The sequence below is a fragment of the Gymnoscopelus braueri genome, assembly GCF_963280865.1.
Source record: "Gymnoscopelus braueri genome assembly, chromosome: 22".
NCBI lineage: Eukaryota > Metazoa > Chordata > Actinopteri > Myctophiformes > Myctophidae > Gymnoscopelus > Gymnoscopelus braueri.
Genome location: NC_137624.1, coordinates 22710168 through 22736849, shown reverse-complemented (window position 1 = coordinate 22736849; position 26682 = coordinate 22710168). Strand labels below are relative to the sequence as shown.

General features: G+C 39.5%; 2 protein-coding genes across 3 annotated transcripts; both read left to right on the top strand.

Annotated features, from left to right (window-relative positions):
- Window positions 1–923: 923 nt before the first annotated feature.
- On the top strand, window positions 924–18041 carry dgcr2 (DiGeorge syndrome critical region gene 2). 2 transcript variants are annotated; one of them, XM_080420063.1, is made up of 11 exons: window positions 924–1317; window positions 4932–4964; window positions 6571–6693; window positions 9105–9191; window positions 9690–9900; window positions 10155–10231; window positions 11016–11198; window positions 11547–11750; window positions 12594–12746; window positions 13749–13985; window positions 14628–18041. In XM_080420063.1, the coding sequence occupies exons 1-11, from the start codon at window positions 1236–1238 to the stop codon at window positions 14870–14872; spliced, it is 1635 nt and encodes a 544-aa protein (XP_080276189.1). In that variant the 5' UTR covers window positions 924–1235; the 3' UTR covers window positions 14873–18041. The 2 variants fall into 2 exon arrangements, with proteins under 2 accessions (XP_080276189.1, XP_080276190.1); XM_080420064.1 differs by lacking the exon at window positions 4932–4964 and having other exon boundaries at window positions 925–1317.
- Window positions 15097–26478, top strand: car15 (carbonic anhydrase 15; the record flags this gene model as incomplete). The annotated part of the gene is made up of 9 exons (XM_080420239.1): window positions 15097–15105; window positions 15361–15373; window positions 19807–19983; window positions 21226–21371; window positions 21995–22087; window positions 22682–22748; window positions 22840–23000; window positions 23492–23639; window positions 26453–26478. 9 exons carry the CDS (start codon window positions 15097–15099, stop codon window positions 26476–26478), a joined length of 840 nt encoding a protein of 279 aa, XP_080276365.1.
- Window positions 26479–26682: the final 204 nt, after the last annotated feature.

Here is a 26682-nt window from a genome sequence, read left to right as displayed (position 1 = left end):
GCGGCATCATTAGGCCGATTTGATTATTGTTGGTGATCTAGTTCCTCCTGTCAGCATGCACAATAAATTTGGCGCAGATCGGTTTAGTTACTTTGCCAGATTAGCTGCAGACACACAGACAGACAACACAAAGCAGTTGTTACGTGAAAACATAATCTCCGGCCCTGCCTTCACTCGCTTCAGCCTGGCGGAGACAGTGATTTTTGTGATCATGTTAGCCTTTGATCAAGACTATCATAGATGTATTTTATCGAGTGTGACTTTTACTTTCGTATCATAGATCAAGTCAAGGCTAGGATCATGTGGTGGATCTAGTTGTACTGAACTCCTCCTCCAGTTGATACACAGTAAAACCTGCACTGTCAATTCACCCATTTGTAAATCTGAGAGTGTAAAAGGATCTATTTGGTTAAATGAACACTCAGGGTTGCCAGTGGTTCTCAACCTTTTCAGGCCGCGACCCCCAAAATAATCATATTTGAACTGGGGACCCCCCACCCTGATAAGCACTTTTGGAATGTAAGCATTGAGGGTGAAGCATTACATTTTGTTTGACGATATACAAGCTGTGAGCTTGTAGATCTGCTATTTTCACAAATGTTGCCTCTTTCTTACCTCCGTGAAGTTAGCACCCCACCCCATATGAAGAAAACATGAATAAAAATTCTCTAGTGCTGGATTTGTGCTACATTTGTTACTATTACTTTTAATGCAGTAATGGTCTTTTTAATTTTTTAGTAGGTAGGGGCCTATCATAAAAAGGTCTTAAAAGTCCTTAAATTGTCACTTCACTGTCATCTCCCCCCCCTCTTCTAAAAAAAAAGAAAATCATGTGAAAATCGTGTAGGGGGGTCCCGACCCACAGGTTGAGAACCACTAGCCTAGGCTGTGTTGCGTGTTTGGGATTGTTTTGATGGGAGGACGCAGCCATCTTGCTTCCAGACTGGCCAACGTCGTTCAGCAGGAGGACGGACGACGTGAAGCAGCCAGTGAACAGTTAACATTAACAACCTTATCACAGTCGGCTAAATTAATGTCATAAACGGTGCGTGTCGCTGCCTGGTAACGATAGCACGTTTTTACACCCTGGATTCGGACGTCTTTATGAATGGATATACGTTTTGCTCGGCGTGGTTCGTAGAGCCACATATCGGACGACGTGCGGCGCGGTGCAGCAGACCTCGGTATTTGTTTTTTATTTCCTAAGTAGAGGAGTTACTATGAATGGAGGATAAATGTTTCCGAAGGCTGACAGCAGCAGTTTCGTCCTCCTCTCTCTTCTCTTCGTCCTCACGTTGACGGACCCACCACGGACAGGTATACTTCATTATGTCTGTACATAACGGACTAATACTTCCCTATAATATAATATGTATGCAACTGCAACAGAGATTATTTACACGGGAGAGCAGCAGCTGCAGGCGAGGCCCGTTCATTAAAGCCTCGGTGCTCAAGTTGATGTTATGCCCGCGTGCAGTGATGCCAGATCAGTACCAGTCAGGTATATCAATCCGATAGTGGTCAGAGTTGAGCCCCAGTGTGAGATGCAGTACTAGTATGCATCTGCAATCCATGCTCCAATTTGAACTGTATTCACCTGCAATCAATTCTCCAAATTGATGCATCTGAAATCCAATGCTCCAATTTGAGATGTATGCATCTGAAATGTATGCTCCGATTTGACATAATATGCATCTGAAATCCATGCTCCACAAATTGAGATGCAATCCATGTCCAAATTTATTATATTATGAAATCCATGCTTCAATTTCAGATGTTATATCAATGCTCCAATTTGAGATATATACATCTAAAATACATGCCTCTGTCTCGTAGACCAGTGCTTGTCAACCTATGCATTAGGCCCCATACAACATCATCATCATCTCTGAAACCCCCTGGGACTCCAATATACAATGTAAAATCATCTGTGTAAATGTAATTCTGAGAGAGCATAGAAATGGGTTCCAATTGTACACTCTGAGTTACAGACTCATTTGGCTCCTAACGGTCAAATAATTTAGCTGTAGACCCCTTGGAACCCTAAAGGAACCCTTGGGGGACCTCGGACCCTACGCGGAGAACCAGTGTCGTACACAGTATATACAATGTTATCTAAGGTGACTTAATGACGCAATTCTCGTCGTGTGGCAGCCACTAACATCCCCCCTATGCACAGCGCTTTGATTTCTAGCCAGTTGCATTCTCTCTTCTATGTTTTCAGTGAAATGTTTCCTTGAACCAAACAATGGACTTAATTGAGATCTTGAAATGTGCCCAGTGAAAAAGATTGATTACCTGGCTGGGCCTCAAATGCATGCATAGCATTTCCTGTCTAGACAAACAAGATTATAATGTACATTTAGGCCTACATCATAGGCTATTAATGGACACATTTCCCTGATGTTTAACCTTACTCCCAAATGCTAACCACTTTGAGTCATTGTACCAAATAGTTTGGCTTGGTCCAGATTGTCCAGAAGAAGACATTATGCCCTAAAACTAAGTTTAACTGTATAGGGGGATTCTACATGCATCTCATCATGACTATATGGAGGCTTGTCACCAGGGCAATATGCTCTTTAGTGTATTCTATACTTGTATACAGAATGTAGTCAGCACTAATACATTACCCCTTTGAACCGGGTCATGTGATTTACAGTGATGTAAGGATTGTCGAGAACACCAGGCATAAATCAAGTTCATTTTGCTGGGGTGAATGGATAACCTCTTAGTGGATTTAGGCCTATCCCAGGCTTAACCAACATAATACATTTTAGTTGCTGAGATGAGAGTATATTGCTTGGCTGAACACGATATGTTGTGTCACTTGTGTGGCCTGTGTTTTGAAACCCCACTGCCTGGTGTTTGGATACTGCTCTGGCTTTCAGAGTAAAGCAACTTCTAGTGTTGGAACATTTTGTTGATCATCCGACGTCACAACAGTGTGGGAATTAAAAACAAGCCACATTTAAAATGTCCTTTCCTGTCACAAATTACAATTGCTAATTTTGTACACAGGTGGTTGCAGGCCGTGTTCAATATTTATTATGTAATCTATTGGTGATTATTAAATGATGCACTTATTCCATGTGCAACCGTGAAATAATGTCTTAACCTAAACCTAATGTCTAAAACACACCATTTTAATTCCTAAACGTGACTATCTCTAACCTAATGTCTATAGCAAAAACATTTTAACCTTATACCTAAACTTAACTATCTCCAAACTAGGCTACCTAAATGAACCATGTCTAATATACTATACTATATCTAACCATAACCTAATTTAAAAACGTAAAAAGTTCTCTGGTTTGTTGTATTATTAATTGTTTTATTGCCTGGTACTGTGAGTCAAAATGTGTGCCCCATTTTCGTTTGGAACAGACCTGTGCAGAGGCTCACAAGCACAAATTATTATTTATCAATTTATGAATGAATGGGTATGCCATTTGGTTTTAATGTTGACATTTGAAAATTATGTAAAAGGTTTTGTTGGCCTGGCAGTGCTGCCATGTCTGTACAAATTGTAGGGGAAACATTGGTATTTCTCCAACTGGGAATCAGACCTTATAGGTCATTGCTATTCCCATCAATTCACAGTTTCTAGGTCTGCTCTGCCCCGGGTCTGGCTGTTCAGGCAATGCCTTTTGGCATGGTCCTGTCATTTGAAAAAAAAAACTACCCTACTACCACTATGATATTGCAATCTATGTGAGGTATCTTCAAGGATATGGGTTGTGTGCGCATCTACACGTTTGAGCAGAATTTAAATGAGAACCGACCAGGCAGCGGCGAGCCTTTACTTCCATACAAATACCTGAGAAGTAGGTCCAACTGATAAACAGGAGATTAAGCTGTCTTAGTGGGTCTAAATAAGGGCTCCTGTGTTGGATTTAACTCCTTTATGGTACAGTGACTCCAAACTGTCAGTCGAGGGCTGCATATCGGTTATCTTTTTTTCGATTAATCAAATAATCTAGTGCAAAAAGGAGCAATCTCATGGAGCAATTTCATGAAGCATTCATATAAGGATTGTTCAATTCACATAGCTATGTTTTTCTTGATTTTAATAATGTATTGGACAAGACTAACCAATGACTGGGTGGAGTACCTGTATTTGCAGTTAAAATGAGGGACAAATGGGCTACCTTTTCAGCAGTGTCACCCATGTTCCATATCTTAAGAAGCTTGTGAGGCTTTGCTCCATGTGTGGGTCAACACAACAGAGCAAAGGTTTCTGCTAGGGTCGTCAGCAGTGGTGTTTGGTACACAGATGGGACAACAATCACAGTCTTGAAATAGTTTAAACCTATTTTCTAAGGGAAGTCTATTGGGCCTTCTGTCTAAGCAAAGGCATTTAAATAATTGTAATCTATTTTCTAAGTGAACTACTAGGCCTTTCCGTCTAAGCAGTAAAAGCAAGAGCATTATCGAATGAGTGGGTGGTCCAGATAAGGCAAAGGTAAACATTACCAGTTACCACCTGTATCCCTTGAACAGATGGTTTAACCACTTGAGGCCTAGCGTACCTATTCTGGGGGGAACATTTGCCAAAAATGGCAGATCCACAAGCTCACAAGGCGTCGCGACGGGTTGTGAGCTTGTAGATCAGCTATTTTCAGCAAAGCTATTTAATGTGCCCATGGGACTACTACGGTCAACTAAGTATAGGGCCCATGGGAATACAATCAACTAAGTATACTACTCCCTACTGTATGTAGAACAGTGACAACATTCCAGAGACACATTCATTGTATTAGGATTGAATCTCTTGGCACACAATAACTTGGTCAGTAGCACAGTCTAGCAAAGTCCTCCACTCATATCAAGCCTTTAATTCGACACATGTTGTATCGTTAAATAATCTAGAAAGGGGACCCATTGAAAACAGGGTAGTTCATCCTATTCTTTCTATCTATTTGTTTCAGGTCCACGGCTAACTCTGGCAAGATTATTGTCAGGTAAGCAGTATACTATCCTTGCAGTTAGTGTCCATTGAAAATCTATTTGTATAAAGTACAATTTACAAATCCGTCTAGTGTCGGTAGTGTACCCTACATACTCGTCTCCTCCGTTTGAACAGTTGTTGGTAACAGCTTTTAGCTTGTTTTTTCAGCTTTTTTGCAATGGTCACACAGTTTATTTAGTGAGATAAACCGTCAAATGGTATTCATTGAAGCAGCTGTGATTGTTCTACCATCTCTGTATTGTTTCATTTGGGCCCCCAGCCACAAGAACTCCCTGTCCATGGTTTGAAATGAGGCAATGGTAAGTGTCCAGTGTTTAAAAGAAAAAATAAGTAATTAGGATAATGAAATAATTTATAATTACAGTATTATTCATATTGACGTTATTATGTCACTGAATAATAACTTTGATTCAGCAGTTCTCTCTTGCTTTGAGTTTCCAACGTGCGTTTGTTGGCCATCTGTAGTAAAACATCCACTGGAGCACCTAATTAATTGATTGATTGAATACTTTATTAGACATAAATGCAAACAGCAGGAGGTACAGTCAGACATTTAGGCTAAAAAGATGACACAAAATAGTCCGGGGGACTTGTTTCCATTGTGGTCCTATGTATTCAATTAATCAACATAGCATAACAATAACACTAAAATTCATAACATCAACAAATATAAAACACTATATGTACAAAGGAGAAAAAGGGAGATTTGTTTTTTTTATATCAGCAGTGAATGCCACCTCCTTTCTATGGGAAAAATGAGTTTACCTCCCCTTGTGCTCTCTACTTAAAATGTTAATGTTGATATAATTATCAGACTGTACTAGTTAAGTGGTTAGAGTGGCCGTCTGGGAATCGGAAGTTCACCGGTCCGTCTCCTGGCCCACCCATGCCCAATGCATCGGAAGTGTCCCTGAGCAAGAAACTTAACCCCTAACCGCTCCCCGGGTGCTATATCAATGGCAGCCACTTCTCCGAATAGTAAGGACAGGTTTATGCAGAGAATTTTTTTTATGTAGAGTATACATATGTGCAAAACTACTGTACTAGCAAATACCCCAACAACTAAAGGGGACGCAATTATTATTATTTATATTAGATGTACAAACCATAATGACTTGCACCCAGTACCAGATCACTTATCACGTGAGGCTTGACACAGACATTTGTGATTCAGTGGCATGTCTTATGTTAATCACACATGACACGGAGATGACCCACTTAACACAGACTCTGCCTTTCTAAGGGATACAAACAAAAACAAATACCCTATAAGGGGCATATTGGTCGTCCATTATTGGTCTATGGCTAGCAAAGCCCTGTTGCTGTTGTAGCTCCACAGAAGTCATTTGTCAGAGATCTGCATAGCCTAGATGTGCTTGTTTTCTTTTAATGATTATCGTTTCATTGTTGTACCACAGCCTGGTTTTGGTGATTGGGAACATTGTACATGACAACACAACCATATTCGCCTTTGCCCTTATTCAGGCATCTGCAGGATTCGTATTTCTGGTTGCTTTCTGTAGGGGTAAAGTATACTCATGTAAGAAAGTCTACAGTGTAGAGTGTGGTCTACACCAACATCCTATGTTGTGTTTCAGGGCGGCGCTGCAACCCTGGGGAGTTTGCCTGCCGTAGTGGGACGATGCAATGTATCCCAATGTCCTGGAAGTGTGATGGCTGGACAATGTGTGAGGACAAGAGTGATGAGATGGACTGTCCCCGTGAGTATTAACACATTTTAAGCCATTGTAATGTACACTTATAGATTGATTGATCCCTTCATTCATTCCTTCCTTCCGTCTTTAATTCATTTATTCATTCATTCGTTGAATGATTGATTGAATGATCCCAGAGGGTAACATTCCAAGTGGCTTCCAATATGAAATATACGGAAACCATGACGATCACTTTGGAGACCATTAGAGAATTCTGGTTATATTTTAGTTACTTTTATTTGTCTATTTATGACTGATTCCCTTTATTCGCTATACTGTTACCATAGTGAATCAAATTAGTCTTGGCATAATATATCTAGACACTCAAATCTGAGGTGTTCTCTCCCTGATTTAATGTATTTATTGGTGGTCCATTTGAGGTGAGCTAGATATTGCACTGGTGTGCTGGTGATGGAAATCCTAGTGTTTCTCTATCTTAACCCGTTAAAATGAATGTCATAAGACCTTTAATGGGTTAAACCCAGTGAGAACTTATCCCTGGATCTGTGACCACATAATGGGAAATGAGAGGATTGAGCACACCATGTGACCTCCATACAGCAGCAGCAGCTCGGCATGTGTCAATGTTGCGCCTAATTTATGTACATTGTTGCATTACCATGTCGCTTGCCAAAAATAACCGATTTTCAACCTGAACATCTGCTATTTTTGTTTTGTGACACAGGCATGCAATGAAGTATATATAATTAGAAGATTAGATTATTTCCTTGACACTATTTTGTTTTGTTTTATTCGGCAAAAAGCTAACCTAATGGAGACGAGGGCGAGCAAGAAGGACGACCCTCCCACGGACTGGGTCGCTATCGTCAAACTGATAGAGGAACTCAAAACAACCCCCACTCTCGAATTTAGGATGTCTATTGCATCACTCGAAGCAAATAAACAGTATACACTGATGGATGAGTAGGATATGGTTCCGCTTTATTCTTCCTCATATCTACGGCATCTTCCTTTTTTTGTTTTGTTTATGAGAGGATACAGATGGATGGTTTTGGTTAGTACTTAGTAGATGGGAGAAAATGCACAGCATGGGTTTTTTTATGAGTTGCTGTTAGTGGGAAATTACTACTCCTGTAGATACAAGTGATATATTATTTTTTGATTGTTTTGCCCAGACAGTTGGTAACAAATTAACAATTTCAATAATCTAAAACAGGGGTTGGTAGTAGGGCTGCATACATTTTTAATCCCTAAGAATTGAGACACGATTCTCTCACACAATTCTTATTTTTTCAGTAAATTTTATTGCACCCTTACAATAGACGTGAGTAAAATAAATGCTTAACTTACAGTATATCAAAGTGCTTGATTTAAATGTACATTAACGGTATATGAAAGTGCTCGACTTAAACTTAAGCTGCTTATAACACAAATATTCAAGTTTCTTTTCCTCTCATCACTTAATCAAAGTGATTAACTTAAATGCTGCTGAACATAAAAAATTAAAAAATCAGTTTCAGCTTTAAAATAAATAATGAAAATAAACTTAGCACCCAGTCATGTGCTCCTTTGACAGTATAAGCATAATTTCACTTTCGCCCTTGCCACGGGGATTGTCGCTAATTTCTTTAGCATGAAAGGTTTCTGTCACGCGCTCTTTATCATAAGTTGTCCAAGTAAGTTAGTAGCCTTGGGAACCCACGTGGCCCATAGGACAGCAGCCCATCTCCTGTTTCTGTAGTGTGAGGCAGCTTGATGTACAAGTACATCCCTCAGCCACGATATACAAGTACATCCCCTGGACATGACGCTAGTCTGTTGCAGGGGGGTTTACTCCCAATCCAACCCTTGATGCTGAGTGCCAAGTAGGCATTGGGTACCATTTTTTTGTCTTTTAGTCTTTGGTATGACTCTGCCGGGGATTGACCCCCTGACCTCCAAATCTCAGGGTGAACACACTGACCACAAGGCCACTGAGCTGAGCACTGCTTGCAAATTATGACTCCTTGTAAATCCACACTGTAAAGTGCTCCTTTGTCGTATAAGCACATTTTCACTTTCGCCCTCGCCACAGGGATTGACGCTCATTTCTTTAGCCTGAAAAGTTTCGCTCTCTGTCATAGTCTGTCCAAGTAGGCTAATGGTAATCGGTTTCTGCCTCCTTTGACACGTGCAGAAACAGATCTGTTAGATTTGAGACAATGCACCTAGACTTGAATGAGGTGAATATTGTACTGTGCACATATAGTATGACTGACGAGGAGAAACGAGAGGGTAGCCAGCACACGTTCAGTACATTCTATGATAATATACTCCTACTGTCTACTAGCCATTTGCTTGTAGAGCTGTTTAGTTTGGGGAAATGCTCTCCTGAAAATGAAATACTTTTTAAATGTATCATTTAATTTCTCAGCATGCCCACTTAATTTTTCGCTTCTCAACCTATTCTTTCACAGCTATGAAGGAGGAGAGGGTTCGCTTTGGCAATGGCTATGACCCAGTTGAAGATGTCATTGGTGTGGCTCAGCCTGTGCGCTTTAACAGTAAGAATTTCACCAAAACATTCTCCTATTGTTCATTTTAGTTCGCAAACATTACAGTGTACTGTTGAGGTTTGCTTGAGGTTCCCTTGAAAGTATAATATTGTCGCTATCAGGCAACTGTACCCATATCTCATCTTTATGTTTTTTTCATAAATGAATGCCCTATTTTATATCATATGACAGTGTCGCACACCAGTAGTGAAAATAGCCGAGAATGTATTGTATATTGGCTGTATTAGCTATTTTTGAAAGCCTTGTAATGACATGCCCAAAATAGAGTTTTATTAATATTTAACCAATGAAAAGTATTAAAAGGAGTTTGAGAAAAAAATATACGTAACTACATTGGGTCCTTTGGAACACAGGTTATTTTTTCCATTCCCTAAAAAGTAACAGTTTTGGACATACAAGGTTTCCGCCCCACAGCGCAGATATATATATTTTTTTCACCCCATTCTGATTCAGCAGAATGCAAACACATCTTCCTTCTCTTTACAGAAAAGTGTCCCAGTGGGTGGCACCACTATGAGAAGACAGCCAGCTGCTACAAGGTGTACCTGAGGAAGGAGGACTACTGGCAGGCTGTGGATACTTGTCAGAAAGTCAACGGCTCACTGGCTACCTTTGTTACCAATGAGGAGTTGCAGTTCATCTTGAAGATAGAGGTGGACTTTGATGATAAGGTCTGCGAGCGCAGAGAACAGTGCAAGTAAGTCTTTATTTATGGTTTTATCTGCATAATCCATCGATTATTCTGACACTGTCAGAACTCTGTTGTAGCCTACAAGAGCGTTGATAGGCTTGTAGATGGCCATCCTTCACCCTCTCCATAATACGGATGCTAGGATTAAAGTTGTTAAAGGAGTGCAATAGCAAATATGCAGATGGGGGGGGGGGGGGGGGGTATGGGGGTTTAAGTGATGTGTTTACGTGATGATTTCTAACATGATGTTCTGTTTTTAGGTTTTGGGTTGGCTACCAATACGTGATCACCAATCAGAACCACTCCCTTGAGGGTCGCTGGGAGGTTGCATATAAAGGTATTTCAAGACGAGGTCATTCTAGTCACTCAAACCAGTAGCCTCACTCCTCAGGCATTATATCCTTAGGACAATGGTTCTCAAAGTCGGGTCCTTTTCATTTCGTTTCACTCCATTATTCAGTCTGAAAGCCCTCTCAGTGCAGCCGTTTTCTGAGATGGGGGCGTGGCCAAAGTGGGACTCTTTAGCGATTGATTCATACTGGATTAACCCAATCCCGATTGGGCCGGGCCGTGGGTTAGAGTTTCAACCGAGAAAACCCCGCCTTTTACAGCGTCACCAGACCCTGAATGGGAGGCTAGCGATTTCAAGGGCTGGAGCCAGGCTAGGTTCAAGAGGGTCCCAAGCTAAATTTGTTAATATAGAATCAAAATCAATTTAACCACCTTAAACCTACGTATATAGATTGGCTATTTGAAAAAAAGCTCACGACATTTTGTGAGCTTGTCTGAATGGGGGTCTGCGGCCATAAATACATACAGTAATTCCTCCCTAGTTTTAATTGGTATATTGTTCATGTTATTGTTTCCGGATATTGCAGTGTACTGATTTGATGTCACTGGTTTTGTGTGCCTGTTGTCAGTTTGCCAGTAGTTGCTGGAGATGAAAGATGATACTGGTTTACATTATAGATGTGGTAATATCTGATGGGTACATTTGCTCGATTGCTTCATATTTAGCATTGTGTGGTAGTGGAATAATATAATAATAATTATATTATTATTGTTATTATTATTATTTGTAAATATAATGCTTATTTTGTTTGTTATCCTTTTCTTAAAAGGGCCAATGCAGGTGTTCCTGCCACCCGAGGGTCTTCCTAAATTTGGGGAGGCATCCCCTACACAGGACACCGTCTTCTGTGCCCAGCTCCAGCGTTTCCAGATCAAAAACATGAACGAGCGTGGCCTGCACAGTTGGCATGCTGAGAACTGCCACAAGAAGTTCCCCTTTCTTTGCAAGAGGAGTATGTGTTTTGTCCTTCAAGTCAAACCTCAGAGGCCATTTTTCTAGACTTAAGCCTAAATTGAGCCTAATTTATGCTGCTCCTAAATAGCAGACATACAAGCTCACATCGCATCGCATCCGTGTCACATTGTGAGCTTGTAGATCGTCTATTTTCGATGAATCAGGCTTTATACTTAGTTGAGTGAGTGTGTTGCCCACCGGAAATGCCCAATCTCTCGACTCGACACCCTGTGAGTTTGTAGATCAGCTATTTCCAGTATGCAACCAAGTATAACTCGGGCTCGAGTGGGCTTTATGTTTCTTCATAGTTCTTTTGTCTTACACTTGACATTTATTTCTCTAACAGGGCAAACATGTGTGGACATAAAAGACAATGTCGTAAAGGAGGGCTATTACTACACCCCGAAGGGTGATGACCCATGCCTGAGCTGCACGTGTCATGATGGCGAGCCAGAGATGTGTGTGGCAGCGCTGTGTGAGCGGCCACAGGGCTGCCAGCACTTCCGCAAGGACCCCAAGGAATGCTGCAAGTTCACCTGTCTAGACCCAGGTACTTCCACAGCTTAAAACTGTATTTCACATTAGTGACAGTCAGGGCTGCACCAATCGGTTAATAACAATAACCTACCTGGCCTGGTGTAGACCTGTGCCACAAGGTGGAGCTCCTCACAAATGAATATTTCATTCATTAACAATTCTGGCAATATTCAGTTATATTTTTGTTTCTTCATGCCATTATTCAGTGATATTTGAGAATGTATTTAGTGAATGTAGTTCAGTACTACTACATTCTTCTTTTATCTGTGCATTGACCCCTAACAAAATGTATTTAGGTAAACTGCACATTTACAGTATGTTAAAGGAACTGACATAAATTAACAGAAATGCAGTTAAAAGGTATCTAATGCTAAAGCCTTGTTTTATGATGCCTGCCTTCACCTCTGAACGTTTAAAGTTCAAAAGAGGGCACAGAGGCTTAAGAAAGTTTTTAGCATACTTTGTGTATATTTGCTATTGTTTGTTTTAATATGTTATTTATATTTTCCTGCAATTTGTGGGTAGCATGTACAAACAATAATTTCACCCACTCTTTTTTTTTTTACACCTGTAAACTTGTGAAATGAATTACTTGATAATTAATTGAATTGATGATAGAATTGAAAATGCTGTCAACCGAAACAAACAGGTGAGCTGCTGAGCAGCAAATCGGATTAAAAGGTGTCATGAACCAAAATGTTTTCATGCATTCATGGACCAAATAAAATGAATGATTATGAAGAATCTGAAATCTACTCATTCGGTTACCATAGGATAGTTTTGTAATTTCTGTAAATGCCGTAGGCATCTGAATTAAGATGTATTTTTTTGTGTGTGTGTCTTTTCTCTTCTCTAGATGGAAACAGTTTGTTTGACTCCATGGCTAGTGGGATGAGGCTGATTGTCAGCTGTATTTCCTCCTTCCTCATCCTGTCTCTGCTGCTGTTCATGGTGCACAGGCTCCGCCAGCGGAGACGTGAACGCATTGAAACGCTCATTGGAGGAAACTGTGAGCATAGAGCCTATTGCACACTCTCATAGGACTGTCACGATTATGAAATTTTACTTGACGATTTATGGTCACACAAATAATTTAATTGGCAATTTTTGGCATTGGGCATATTTAATCATTTTATACTTTAAACATTTTTAATAATGGCAGAAATAGCTGATCTATAAGCTTACAACGCGTCATGAAATTACGCGTTGTAAGCTTAATCTGCTATTTCTGCTTATGTTTTATATGTGAAAATCTTTTCAACATGGAAACGATTATGACGATTATGCAAAAATAATTGCGATTATCTGAAATAATTGTGATTCGACAATTATGTAGTAACTGTGACAGGCGTAGACTCACACAAACATCATATTTCAATGACATGTAATAAGAGATTTCAGTCTGTCAGCAGCTGTTTATGTAAACACCTCATTCCTGAAAGTGTTCAAGTTCAACATATGCTGCGACTGGTCATAACAAACACCACAAATTTGATACTGTTCGCTTTCTCATCATATAATCACCTTCTTTCCTGCATCTCTCCTGTCAAATGGAGCAAAGAAAATCAATAAAACCCCAATAGCCGAACGGTTAGAGCGCACGCCACATGGGCGTAAAATACATTATTCAAAATGCTTTATTCTGCCGGCCAGTTTGTTTGCTGTGTGTTATTCCCTTGCTCTCTGTCCTGCTTTCCTGTCTCTCTCTCTCTCTCTCTCTCTCTCTCTCTCTGTCAAAATAAAGAAGAAATGTTACAAAGAAATTATCTTTAATAATGATGCTTGTATACAGATTCTTGTAAATATCTTGTCCTTCAGCATTGCTGCAGTGTTAATTTTGACAGCAAATTCTGATTTAGTCTTAGTCTTTTGAATGACATACCCTTTAGTTTTAGTCCTATTTTAATCACCTGAGATTGTTTAGTCTTAGTCTTATTCAACAAAATGAACACTGCATTGCTGTAACTAAGCTCATCTGCTGTGCCTTTTTTCATCTGCTCTCATTCCTCAGTGCATCATTTCAACCTTGGAAGACGAGTCCCAGGCTTCGACTACGGCCCGGATGCATTTGGCACCGGCCTCACTCCACTGCACCTGTCCGACGATGGAGAAGGGGGCGCTTTTCATTTCCAAGAGCCTCCACCGCCATACGCAGCCTATAAATACCCAGACATCCAACACCCTGATGACCCCCCTCCTCCGTATGAAGCCTCCATTAACCCAGACAGCCTCCTCTATGTGGACCTGGGTAGGCCCCACATTGCTGTTTAACCACTACTTTACACTTTACCACTATTTTACACTTGGGCTATTCGAAGATAGCCATTCTACAATCTCACAACGCTCTGTGAGCTTGTAGATCAGCTATCTTAACAATTGTGAAGATTTTTAAGAAATCTTGAAAAATTGTGAAACATGTTGATGAAAAATACACCAGGGTTAATGTGACTAAACAAAGTAGTATTATTTACAAATATGAAAAGTACACAAGTAAGTTTCCTTGTGGGTGTTGATTCTCAGGGCATACAATAGAGCTGGGTGATGCATTGCCACGTGTTGCTGTATAAAAGTATAAAATTAAGTTTAAGTGATTAGAACCAGAAAGACAACACGATATCCCAAATCCCTGACGATATGTTTCACAATATTGATATTGTTGTATCAAACCTTGAAACCTTGCATCTCCTTATTTCAGCTGTGTTCATAAATGAATGTCTTACTTTGTCATACAAGAGTCGATCGACCAATTAAAAGTATTAATGAGCATAAGAGCTTATGACTAAATAATAACTTAATTGAATCCATTGGAACTCAGGTTGTTTTTCCTCGGCCCTAGGATAGATAGCCATTTAGCGATCGCTGATAACCTTTCCTCTCTTGGCTCTCTCAGGGCGTAATGGAGTGCCCATGGTGCCAAGCCAGATGATTGCCATGGTGGACGGGATCCACGTTGCCAACCCAGTCGCCACTGGCCCTGTGACAGCCTCTGTGCCATCTTGTCAAGAGCGCGAGGATTCGATCGACAGCAGCACCCTACTGGTGGGACCCGATACCCCCACCGGTGGGCCCCCCCACCCCGCCGACTCCACGCATGCAGACTGCAGTAGCAGCTCCTCCCTCAGCACTGTGGTATAGGAACTGTGGATGGCCAGGAGAAAAAGGATCTGCATTCTGAACTTAACCTGCTGGATAAGGCTGGGGCCTGGGTAAAGATTTGGGCAATAGGGTTGACTGCAAACAAGATGATTTTTATACAGTTTGTACAGGTCATGTTAGCAGAAAGGAATAGCTTTGTCCCTTAGCTGTCCAATCAAGTATCTGTACTTTACCTACAGTACTGACCAGTTGGCCTTGGAGACATGGTGAGAGTGAGTCAGAACAAGACAGTTTTTTCTGCCTGGTGGTAGAGACGACGTAGTAATCTGAGGGAGCGTAAAGGACTATTTCTGTACAAAGAAGTCTAACACTACGAGGGGCAAGACTGCACATTTGCTTCTAGTTTCCATTGGACAAAGCTTTTGAAATGTCTGCGATTCAGACTAATGTTCAAGATCGAGATGCCCTGATCATGTAAATACCCCTCCAGGTCTGTGCCTGTTGATTTTGTTGTACTTGTTTGTCAGGTTCCAACACAAGGTAATATTGAAAGCGCAACAGTCACACCAGCATTTGTTCCTTGTGCTTTTTGTCTGCATCATACCACTGTTTAAAAGAACGACTCCCTGTTACATCGTGTAGGCCAACTCATTAGCCCTCCGTGCTGCAGTGTGTCTGAGATCAGGATTTCTACGCCCCGAATAAAGTACTTTTTTCTCTCACTTTCTTATCAGTGTGATACATCAAGCCGCCTTCGGGGTTTATAGCACGCATTTGCAGTGGGGACAAAGGTTTTGTAGTTTTGAGACTTGAAGCAAGAGGTTTGTTAAACTTGCACACATGAGGTACAGTTATTGGTCCAAGCTTACTTCTCAACAGTGTTTCTTTTTTGCTGAAACATTGCATTATGATTTAAAGTATGTTGCTGAACTTGGGAAAAAATACCCAACCCCCCCGGTCAATGTTTGTATTCCTTTGAAGATAATTTGACTTTCTTTTTTGGGGCTTTTTATGCCTTTATTGATAGGATAGTAGGTGGACAGGAAATGGGGAGAGAGAGGCAGCGAAGGCCGTCGTGATCGGGACTCGAACTCATGACGCACTGTCAGGCTACTTTGGAGCCTAGGTGCTTGGACCGCTACGCCAGCAGTCCGGGCCATAATTTATGTCTGTAGGCTGTAAACTTGATTGCTTGTTGTGGGAAATGAATATAGGCTGTGAACTCTGAGCAAAAGCGATTAGGGATTTCTGTCTGTTGTAATTTAGTTTGACCCACATTTAGAAAAGGGATTGTATCCCATTAAGAAATTTGAAATAACCACTTACACAGTATAACTGTTCCACTCAATGAGTAATATGCAGTTAGTCTACCTTTTGTTATTTTACATTGCAAGTCTTTACATAACAGCCTTCTTTAATATTTCAACATTAAATGTTTGAGATGCGCACCCCTTCATTATGTTTTCTTTGATTTCTTTTTTTCGGGGCGTGTATGCCTTTACTAACATTGCTCAACACATTTGACCTATTTTACAACTGTAACTGAAAATGAAGTGAGGATAATATTTTATTTGGATGCTGCCCCTTAATCTATGATGCATTGTTTGTGTATGATGGTATATTTGTCATCTCAGTTACTTGGGTAGTGTATGTAGTGAAGAGTACTATACTGGATATTGTCCCTTATTTAGCTGTATACCATTTATGTTTGGTGTTGATGGGTCATTTTTCGAGTCTGTTAATGGAAATGACCTATCACCAAATATGTTTTTAAATTATATTTATAAACAAAATTAGACTCCATTACGACAATCAGATATGATTCACTCAACAGGTGGAATAAAGTTTTAAGGAGTTTAAGACCCTGTTCAGCTTTGCAGTTATACTTGTTCACCTGTCGGCCACATGATTGGAAAGGATTTATTGACTGGTCTGTAAAAGCAAAGCACAAATGTTCGTCACCCCGCTGTCAAATGTATACTGACCCTCTTGTCAGGGTGCACACTGAAGCAGCACTTGCGTCATTTCTGTGGAAACCTTAGTTAACCACTTGAACCCTAGCGTCCCTATTCTAGAGCGATCATTCAGCGAAAATAGCAAGTCCGCAAGGTCACAACGTGTTGTGAGCTTGTAGAATGCCTATTTTCAGCAAAGAGATTTGTTCACTGTCAGGCAAAAACCTTATATCTCATATTTAAACTTTTTATGTTTTGTTTTCACATCAATTTATGTCCTACTTCGAGGTTCATGCAAAAGTAGTGAATAGCCGCAAGCTCAATGCGTTGCATCACGACCCATCGTGAGCTTCTGAAGATTATTTTGGCTATTTCTGAATAATGTTCCATTTCCTGAAAAGCAACAGTTTTGGACGTACAAGGGTTCCACCCGACAGTGACGAGGTTTGTGGTTAAATTGATCACCACCAGCATTGAAATGGCTTATTAAGGCTTATTTACCTTGAGAAAAGCAAAGCAGCACGGTGTGCTTGTGAGAAAATCCCCAATGTTCGTTAAACTCTGGGAGTATAAGAATTGACCCGTAAATTCACACGAGTTAAACTAACTGCTGTGCTTGACAGTGTTCTTTTCCCATGTTTGAATGTACTACTGTATGTACCATTATTATTTTTTACATTGTGTGTTGGTCCTCAGAATTATTTTATATTTTTGGCATAGACAATCCATTGTGGATTACCCAAGGAAATCAAGTCTTGGTTTCATGAATTGTTACGTAATGTGTGCATGTGTGTATGGGAGCTGGTGTACTGGTGTGGATTGTGTTTTTTGGATCAAGTTACTTTTTTTTTTCTTTTTTTACAACATGGTTTTGGACCTATGGTGCATGTTTTTATCTTTGGGCATGCTGAGGGATTTATTTTAATTTTAATTAAAAATAATTCATCTAGGTTCAGGAGTAGCTCTCAAATACTTGCCTTTAGTGTAATAACTCATTTGCATTGAAAACCCCATTCACAACCCAAACTGCAACACTTACGTTTTATCATAAACTATGGTGGTACAACGTCTACTTTTGTTTTTATGTATAATACAACAAATGATACATGTGATTGTTGTTTATTTCATAGCTTTTAAATTGTACAATGCTTTGTTCGCAGGGGGGGGCTTGTATTTTTCTGAGGTAGATGTACATCTAATCAAATGCCAAATAAATTTGACCATGGACAACATCTGTGTCAGTGGGAATGGAACATACATTGGTATCATATTGACATTTTGGTTGTGTGGGCTAAGGCCTTTATTTGTACACACAAACTCGCCAAGCTTTTTTTACCCTAAAGCATCCCTTTTCCGGACATGTCATAATTGGGTAATATTCTGGGAAAATAGCAGATCTGTGAATGTGCAGTAACGTGACACATTTGTGAGCTTGTAGATTGGCAATTTTCGGTATAGAGATTTGAGGGAAAAAAGGAAGGGGCCAAGTATAGATCCAAAGGGGACCCTGGTCAACAAAGTATATAGTGTTTAAGTGGCTAAGTATGTTGAAACCTACATGGATTAGTGTCAAGTGTCTGAGCCATTTGACTTAAAGGAAATCGCTCGGTCTTAAGTGACCAATGTGGGGAATCCCCAACAGTGACCAGTGTGAGCCCCATAGAGAGAAAATTACCTTCCTGGAAGTTATTAGATAAGTTTAAAAAACGCTGGATATACCTTACAATGACTCATGATATATTAACTCTAACAGAGATAGTGATACCCTTTTGGAGGCTATTGTTCTGCAATAAAGCTTCTTTGTCCGTGCAGGCCGCGTAGTGACGTAGTGACTATCACATCATTCATTGTACACAAGTAACACTAATGCTTAGTAATGGTCACTTGCAGCATGGAGTGACCATGTATCTTTGAATTTATATTTATGTAGTGTGTTATTTAGAAGTTTTAATTTAATACAACTCTTCACTTGGTAAAGACTGCTTTTCAAATATGTACATTGGTTGTCCTATGTAATCAGAATCAGTTTTATTGTCACATCATGTAAGGGAGCTAGATGAGTTTTTCATATCTTGTCCATTCCGTAATGTAGGCCTATATTATATTATACGTTGTGTTAATTAGGCCTTTTCTAATTTCACGACTTGGACATCCACCCTTCCCCATGAGCTGAATGGGTTAGTAGCACTTGTCACTGGACATCTGTGATGGGGGGTGTGGGCTAGGGTGCTCTCCCTCTCCTTGTATCAATGAGCCTGTTGAACAGAAAAGATCACTATACAGGCAATGACACACTTCACTGATCATTCCAGAAGAAGAAAAAAAAACGCTCAGCATTCAATTCCATTCCTATTTAAGCCTGACACTTTCAGTGTGCTTTGTCTACCTCAGCTGCCTAATAAGACTTACCTGGACTGGGTCAGTGGAATAATATCTAAGATGATTTTGACAGCTTCTATTTTGATGATTGCCATTGCCTACTCTGAGTCAGGTAACAACAATGCTGCTTAAGTACAATGGTTTGATCTGATCATTTTTGTCAACTCAACATAAGTGAGTCAACAAATGATGTAACATGACAATGATCTTTATCCACTAATTCAATTTAAATGCCATTTCAGAAGACTTCTGTTATAATGGGAGCCATTGTGGTAAGTACCTAGCTTTTAGTTTAACTACTGCCTTATAAACATTTTGTGGGGGTTAAACAATGAATTGAACAAAAGACATAAACTTTCACATCTGTTTTACAATGATGTATTCAAGATATAATACAATATATATATACAATATACACATTATATATATATATATATATATATATATATATATATATATATATATATATATATATATATATATATATATATATATACATACATACACACACACACACACACACACACACACACACACACACACACACACACACACACACACACACACACACACGTATAATAACACAGTAGCCTCCACAGAATATATACACAAATGATGTGTTTTATGTCATATCTTAAGGTCCTTATGCATGGGGAGATATCTTTCCATCCTGCCACCCCTTGCTTGAAGAGCATCACTCTCCCATCAACCTGGACTATCAGATGACTAGAAATGACTCGCTGGAAGTATTGCATCTAGAGGGATTTGATACTGCCCAGACAGGTCAATGGAAACTTAAAAACAATGGACACTCTGGTAAGCAAAATGCACGTTGTGCCAATACTGTTTAATGCTGTTTGGTGTGTGTGTGTGTGCGTGTGCGTGTGCGTGTGGGTGTGTGAGTGAGTGGGTGTGTGGGATGTGCATGACAGTGCGCACGTGACGTGCGTGTGTATGTACTTGTATTACTATAGTTGTGAGGGCCAAATGTCCTCACAAGTATAGTAGAATTTGAGAAATAGACATTGTGTGGAAAGTTTTCCTGGTCCTCACAATTAAAATGGTTGTTTTTTTGTTTTTTTGTTTTTTAATACTTTTTTTTATTGGATTTTTTTGTAAAATGATAAACACATCAGAGTATAAACAACTATAAAATATAAAACAAGAAAAGACAATGACAAATAATTTGGTATGAATTCAAAAATAAAATATACAACATAAAAACAACAACAAACAGTTATACAGATACAAACAAAAAACAGAACAACACACTCTTGCTCTCATACTCTCCCTGCACAGATCTTTTGTAGAAAATCATAAGAAAAAATAAAAACACTCAGTTCCTTTTTTTTTTTTATAAGTTAACCATTATGTAGGAGGGGTCAGCGTGCACTTATTGAAGTGGTCGATGAAGGGTTGCCAGGTCTTGTAAAATTTGTCTTCACTCCCTCTCAATTCAAACTTTATCTTTTCCAATTCCAAATAGTGCATTACATCTTTCATAAGTGCAGTATGGGTTGGAGCCTGCACTTGTTTCCAATTTAACAATATCAGTCTGCGAGCCAGTAGAGTCACAAATGTTACCATATTGTACAGAACATTAGTCAGTTTGATCGTAGGCCCTCTGACTCCCAATATTGCTGTCAGTGGATCTGGGTCAAAAGGTTTTTTAACTATGTCTGACAGTGATTTAAATATATAAAATGGTTGTTTTTGTGGTCAAAAAAGAAAAGAAAAGAAGAAGATTCAGGCTTAATTTGTAATTGTGTGCTGCTGTCGTGCACGTAAAATAGCTGATCTTCAAGCTCACAACACGCAGCGCTGTGACACATTGTTAATTGTAAAAATTGCATTTACTGTGTATAATATAAGTTTACGTGTGTGTGTGTGTGTGTGTGTGTGTGTGTGTGTGTGTGTGTGTGTGTGTGTGTGTGTGTGTGTATGTGTGTGTGTGTGTGTGTGTGTGTGTGTGTGTGTGTGTGTGTGTGTGTGTGTGTGTGTGTGTGTGTGTGTGTGTGTGTGTGTGTGCGTGCGTGTGCGTGTACATGTTGTGCACAGTGGTTTTGGAGGTTGGCAGTGGCATGTCAGTAAGTGGTGGAGGTCTCCCTGGCGTGTATCACACCATGGAGCTGCATTTCCACTGGGGAAGCCCGTCCACTAACGGCTCAGAGCACACAGTGGACAGACACAGATACCCAATGGAGGTACGGTATGGTGGTGGGCAGTGGTGGAAAAAGTACTCACATTTTTTAAGTAAGTAAAAGAATCAATACTGCAATGTAGAAATACTCTGTGACAAGTAAAAGTCCGGGATTCAAAGTTTGCTTTTTGAGTAAAAGTACAAAAGTATTGGTATCAAAATGTACTTATTATACAGAATGTCTCAAGCTTCACAAGTTTTCAAATGTATCAAAATCTTTTGAAAATAGCAGATCTACAAGCTCACAATGCGTCGCATCGCGACGCATTGTGAGCTTGCAGATCGGCTATTATCAAATGGCTGAAGTGGTTATAGTAACTTAAGTTTTCAAATAATTGTAGTGGAGTAAAAGTACAATATTTGTCTCTGTGGTGTAGTGGAGTAGAAGTAAAAGTACTGAAAATTGGAAATCCTCCAGTAAAGTTTAAATACCTCAAAAGTGTACTTAAGTACAGTACTTGAGTAAATGTACTTAGTTACTTACTACCACTGGTGGTGGGGTGGACACACCCTCTCTACACAGCCACCACCAGAGGTGCTTTTTATTGATCGACAAAGCCTTTTGAAAACTACAGATGTATGTAACCCAGCTTCCCTGTGACCTATGCCTCTAATTGTCACTGGCAGATGCATATAATCAACATGAAGGCCATTCATCCCAATTTGTCAGCTGCCTTAGATGACCCAACTGGCCTTGCAGTTCTTGGATTCTTTATTGATGTAAGTTGAAATCTTTTTATCTAACCACTTGAAGGTACAGTAGCCCAAGGTTGTTGTTGTTTTGTTAAAAGCTTAAAGCTCTATATTCTGGGTCTCCCCGTCTCCCCAGCTCTTTCATAAACAGAAAATACATTTTCAGGTGGGTTGCCAATTTCAGCCAAGAATCCATTTACCTGTTTCAATTTTGTCTGCTCATTTCTTTGCGTCATCACTTCCAATTGCACTTGTTTATCCCGTATCCTGTGTATGAGTTCTCTCTCCTGATTGGATAAAATTGGTATCCCGACCTGAAAATGCAATCTGTTTACTAAAGAGCTGGAGAGACGGGAAGATCCTGTTAATGAACAAACAATCTATAGCAGTGGTTCTCAAGGTGGGGTTTGAAAACGGCGATCTACAAGCTCACAACGCGTCGCCATGCCATGCATTGTGAGCTTAAGATATGCTATTCTTGAAAACATTTTGATTATTATTTCGCCTATAATGTCATGCCCAGAACAGGATTAAAGTGGCTAACTGAATTGGTTTAATTATGTACAGTTGGAACATCATTCTGCATACAAATCTATTTTTACCTTTTCACTTTTCTTGCAGCTTGTTTATGTAGAGAATTCAGACTTTGGACACATAGCCCGAAAACTGTCTTCTGTTGCTTACAAAGGTCAGAAGAAACACAAATAATCAACACTGCTTCTGGTTTTATTGCTTATGTGTAACTTAGGCTATTTGTGTTTTTGTACCTTTTTCACAAGGTCAAGCAACTTCGATCAAGCCATTTCCACTGATTGGCCTTTTGCCTGAGAATAATATGACCCAGTATTACCGTTACCATGGCAGCTTGACCATTCCACCTTGTTCTCAAGTGGTCTTGTGGACCATCTATGAAGTACCCACATACATCTCATGGACACAGGTGGGTACCTCGCTCTATAAACAACTGAGCAAATACATCTATACTCCCCTAGATTATAATATACGCAGCTATCCTTAAATTCCTGCCCCTTTCAGAAGCAATGCTGAAAATCTTAACTGTGAGGTGATTGCCCATTATTCTGGAGGGATGGAATGTCATAAGATCTCCATCTGCGCAGATTGATTTAGATTTTTGGAGATGAGAATAATAAAATTAAATAAATAGTAGTACGACTGGAGAAAAAAGAGAAACCATGGATGGACCATTTTCATGCAGCTTGTGTCTCCTAAATTGATCTGTCAATGAAATCTAAACTTTCTATATAAAATGTCTCCCCTGGGCCCTCAGTGCCACCTCTAATAGACAGTCTCAGAATTATTTGATGAGCCCTAGTAGACTTATTGATTAGTAGCACATCATAATTTTAGCATTGTTATGAAGAACTGGGTTTAATTTCTTCTATCCTAAGAACATGTTCTTTATTTCTTCAGTTTGACCAGTTTGCCTCTGGAATATTCGCCACAGAGAAGGATGCAGAGGATATGACTCCACTGCAGAACAACTTCCGACATGTCCATCCCACATTCAGTCGCATTGTCTATGCATCCAAAGATGCCAAACTCCTCACCGGCATAGCTAGTCAATTCTGTAGTTCAGCTTTATCAGTACTTATATTTCAAATAGCTTTGATGAGAGAATTTATCTGTGGGCTTTAGCGTTATGAGTTAATCCTTCTAAGTCGGCCATACCACCCAAGACCAAAACATTTATTTTAAAAGAAAATGACAGATGCCAGAGGTAGTGTAAATTATATGTTTTTGTAAAATAACAACAACAACAACAACAACAAAGTATTAATCTCTATGTTCATTGCTACAATATAGTGTTTGTTCAGTAACAGGGGTCTCATCTCTCCAAATATTTAATACTAAATAGATTTTGTACTAAATACCAAATACCTTATTATTTTCTTTTCTTGAACCTTTGTGTTGTTTTTAAGTTGTGTATGTATTTGTATCTTGTTTTTGTTTCGTTTTTATTCACGATGCATCTATGTGTACTGGCATAATTGTATTGCTGATATGATAAATAAAAACAATTGATAAAAAAGAAATACCAACTACCAATTTGATCCAATCAGGACTCTAGTCCAGAGAGGATCCCACAAAGATAATTGATCAGCTTATTCTTTGTTCCATCACTTCCAATTTCACCTGTTTGTCCTGTGTCCTGTGGGAGTTCTCTCTCCTGATTGGATAAAATTGATAAAAAGATATCCCGACCTTTATTAAGTGACTGGGAGACCTCTGCTACTGAACAAACATCTATAGCATTGATTGTTATCAGAATACACTAACACTTGTTTTAGCAAAAAAAAATAAAGACAGAAACCAACAGCACTTTGATTCACTTATTGTCACTTATCATCACTCAGTTCCCCTCAAAACAAAATTCATGTGATTCGGTTTTGTTCTTCAAAATTATTTTTAATAGGTTGGACTCTTGTTTCCAATAAACACGGTAGTCGTTGATCCAATTTTCTGATTTTCTTTGCTGTGGAGAGGTTGCCTGGTCAGACATAGTTCATATCAGGTTTGAGGGACAGTATTGTTAAGAAAAGTAGCAGAGGTTTTAACCACATGACAAATAGCAAAAATAGCCACTCTACAAGCTCACAGCACAGTGCTAAGTGATTGAGATGGTTATTTGTATTTATTTCTTTTTACAATTTTGAAACATGCCCGAAACATGCCCAAAACAGAGACACGAAGGTTAAAAGCGGCTAAAGTGTAAAATGCTCTGGCAGAGGATTATATCAAATACTGTACTGTATACTGAAAGGTAACTGCTATAGTGCCTGCCATTTTATGTGTCCATATGATTTTGTTAAATTTAAAAGAGACAAAATTTGAAAATAAACATACAAGTTACTTGCATACTTTATTATTTTTGAGGACCTAGTCTAAAATGAATAAAACGTCCGAAATTGCATACTAATATAGTGACAGGAAATTATATCAAGTGAGAAGGACCCCTAATGAACCTAGCTGCTGCATACTAGCGTTAGTATCTCTCTTTATGTCAGTATCATGCTAGTATCATTTCAGTATAATGTCAGTATCATGGATAACATTTTCTATATTTCAATATTTTCAAAAATGTCATTGTAAAAATTGTGCAAATGTCTTTTCAAATGACATGAAACCATTTAATTTATATTTTAACAAACCTTAGTCATCTTGCCAACCCTATTTTGTCACTGACCCATATATTTGACTTTATGTGCATTTGGTTAAAAATGTGTAGATATAGTTTTTATTGTATCATATTGTAATACAGCAAGGAAGGATGGCTTAGATCGAATGTGAATGGCCAATAGACACTCCGTGTACACTGTAAAATCGTCAGTGCTAATTTAACTCCAGAGTGTACACCGAGGATTTTAGTGTAGTGTTACGTGCGCTCCGCTCAGAGGCATCAGCTGAGAGCCCATACTGTCCATACAGCTTATTCATCCTTACCCCCCCCCCCCCCCCCCCCCTACTTCTGGTTATACCATCCTCCTCCTGTCACTGACTCTGAGAGTAGAAGCTACATAGAGGCCACTCTGTCACCGTCCCTCCAGAGTTTGCGACAGTAAGTCCAACATTGTGGGGCAGAGGTCACTCTGTAGTGTGAGGGAGGTAGGTTGTGAAAGATACATGATGTCCACTTTTAGGGGAAGTGCTTTGAGGACAAAAAGCAAGTCACCTTGCTTTTGTGCTTAGGTCAGAAATCTCTCACAGTACTTGCAGAACAATTTGGGGGAACTGCAGCATCTTATGTCACATTGCAACGCACTGCCAGAGATGGGCGGAAATACAGCTAAAAGTATAACATACAACAGAATGTTTCAACAATACCTAGAGGCATCTACTGTGAGTCACTGAGCGATGGTGTAATGGTCTAATGCTCAGACTCTCAGCACAGAGATTCCATGTTCAAATCACAGTTATTTTACATAAAGAAATTCAAAACCATCAAATTCAATTATCTCTCCCTGCTGTAAAGTAGGCCACAGGGCTCTACTCTTGTACAAAAGCCAATGGTTGGAATGGTTTCTTTTGATTGACCAACTATTGACTTGATTGTTTTGATTTTGTAAAATTTCAGGCATAGGGTTATCCCCCTCAAGGATCCCTGGGGTCCCCGGACCCCACTTTGAGAACCACTGGCCACCTCAGAATGCAATTTCTCACTAAATCTATTTACTAAACCAATAACCAGCATATATGTAGTGTGCTTGCTTGGGTTGCTTATTTGGCATTTGACTCATACTCTGTTAATACTGGGCTCACTAGCTCAGTCAGTGTATGATTACACAATGTCAAAAGATAAGATAAATCATCAACTAAGTGTTCTTTATAATTTGTTGTATAACTGTTGTGTTGGCGTTGATTACATTTTTTCAGGGCTGGATTTTGTCACCTCACTGTAATTACCTTATTTTTGGCATCACAGATACAGAAGATAATAGTCTTCATGGAGTTACTTAGGCTACAGGTTGGGAAAAGCCATGTAAACACTTAAAAGTTCAATACAAAACCCATAATTCAACATTGCACAAATACGACAATCTGGGAACCCATGAAAAAAAAAGGGGGAAACAGCGCCCCCTGCGACGTCGTATGGACGTCCAAAA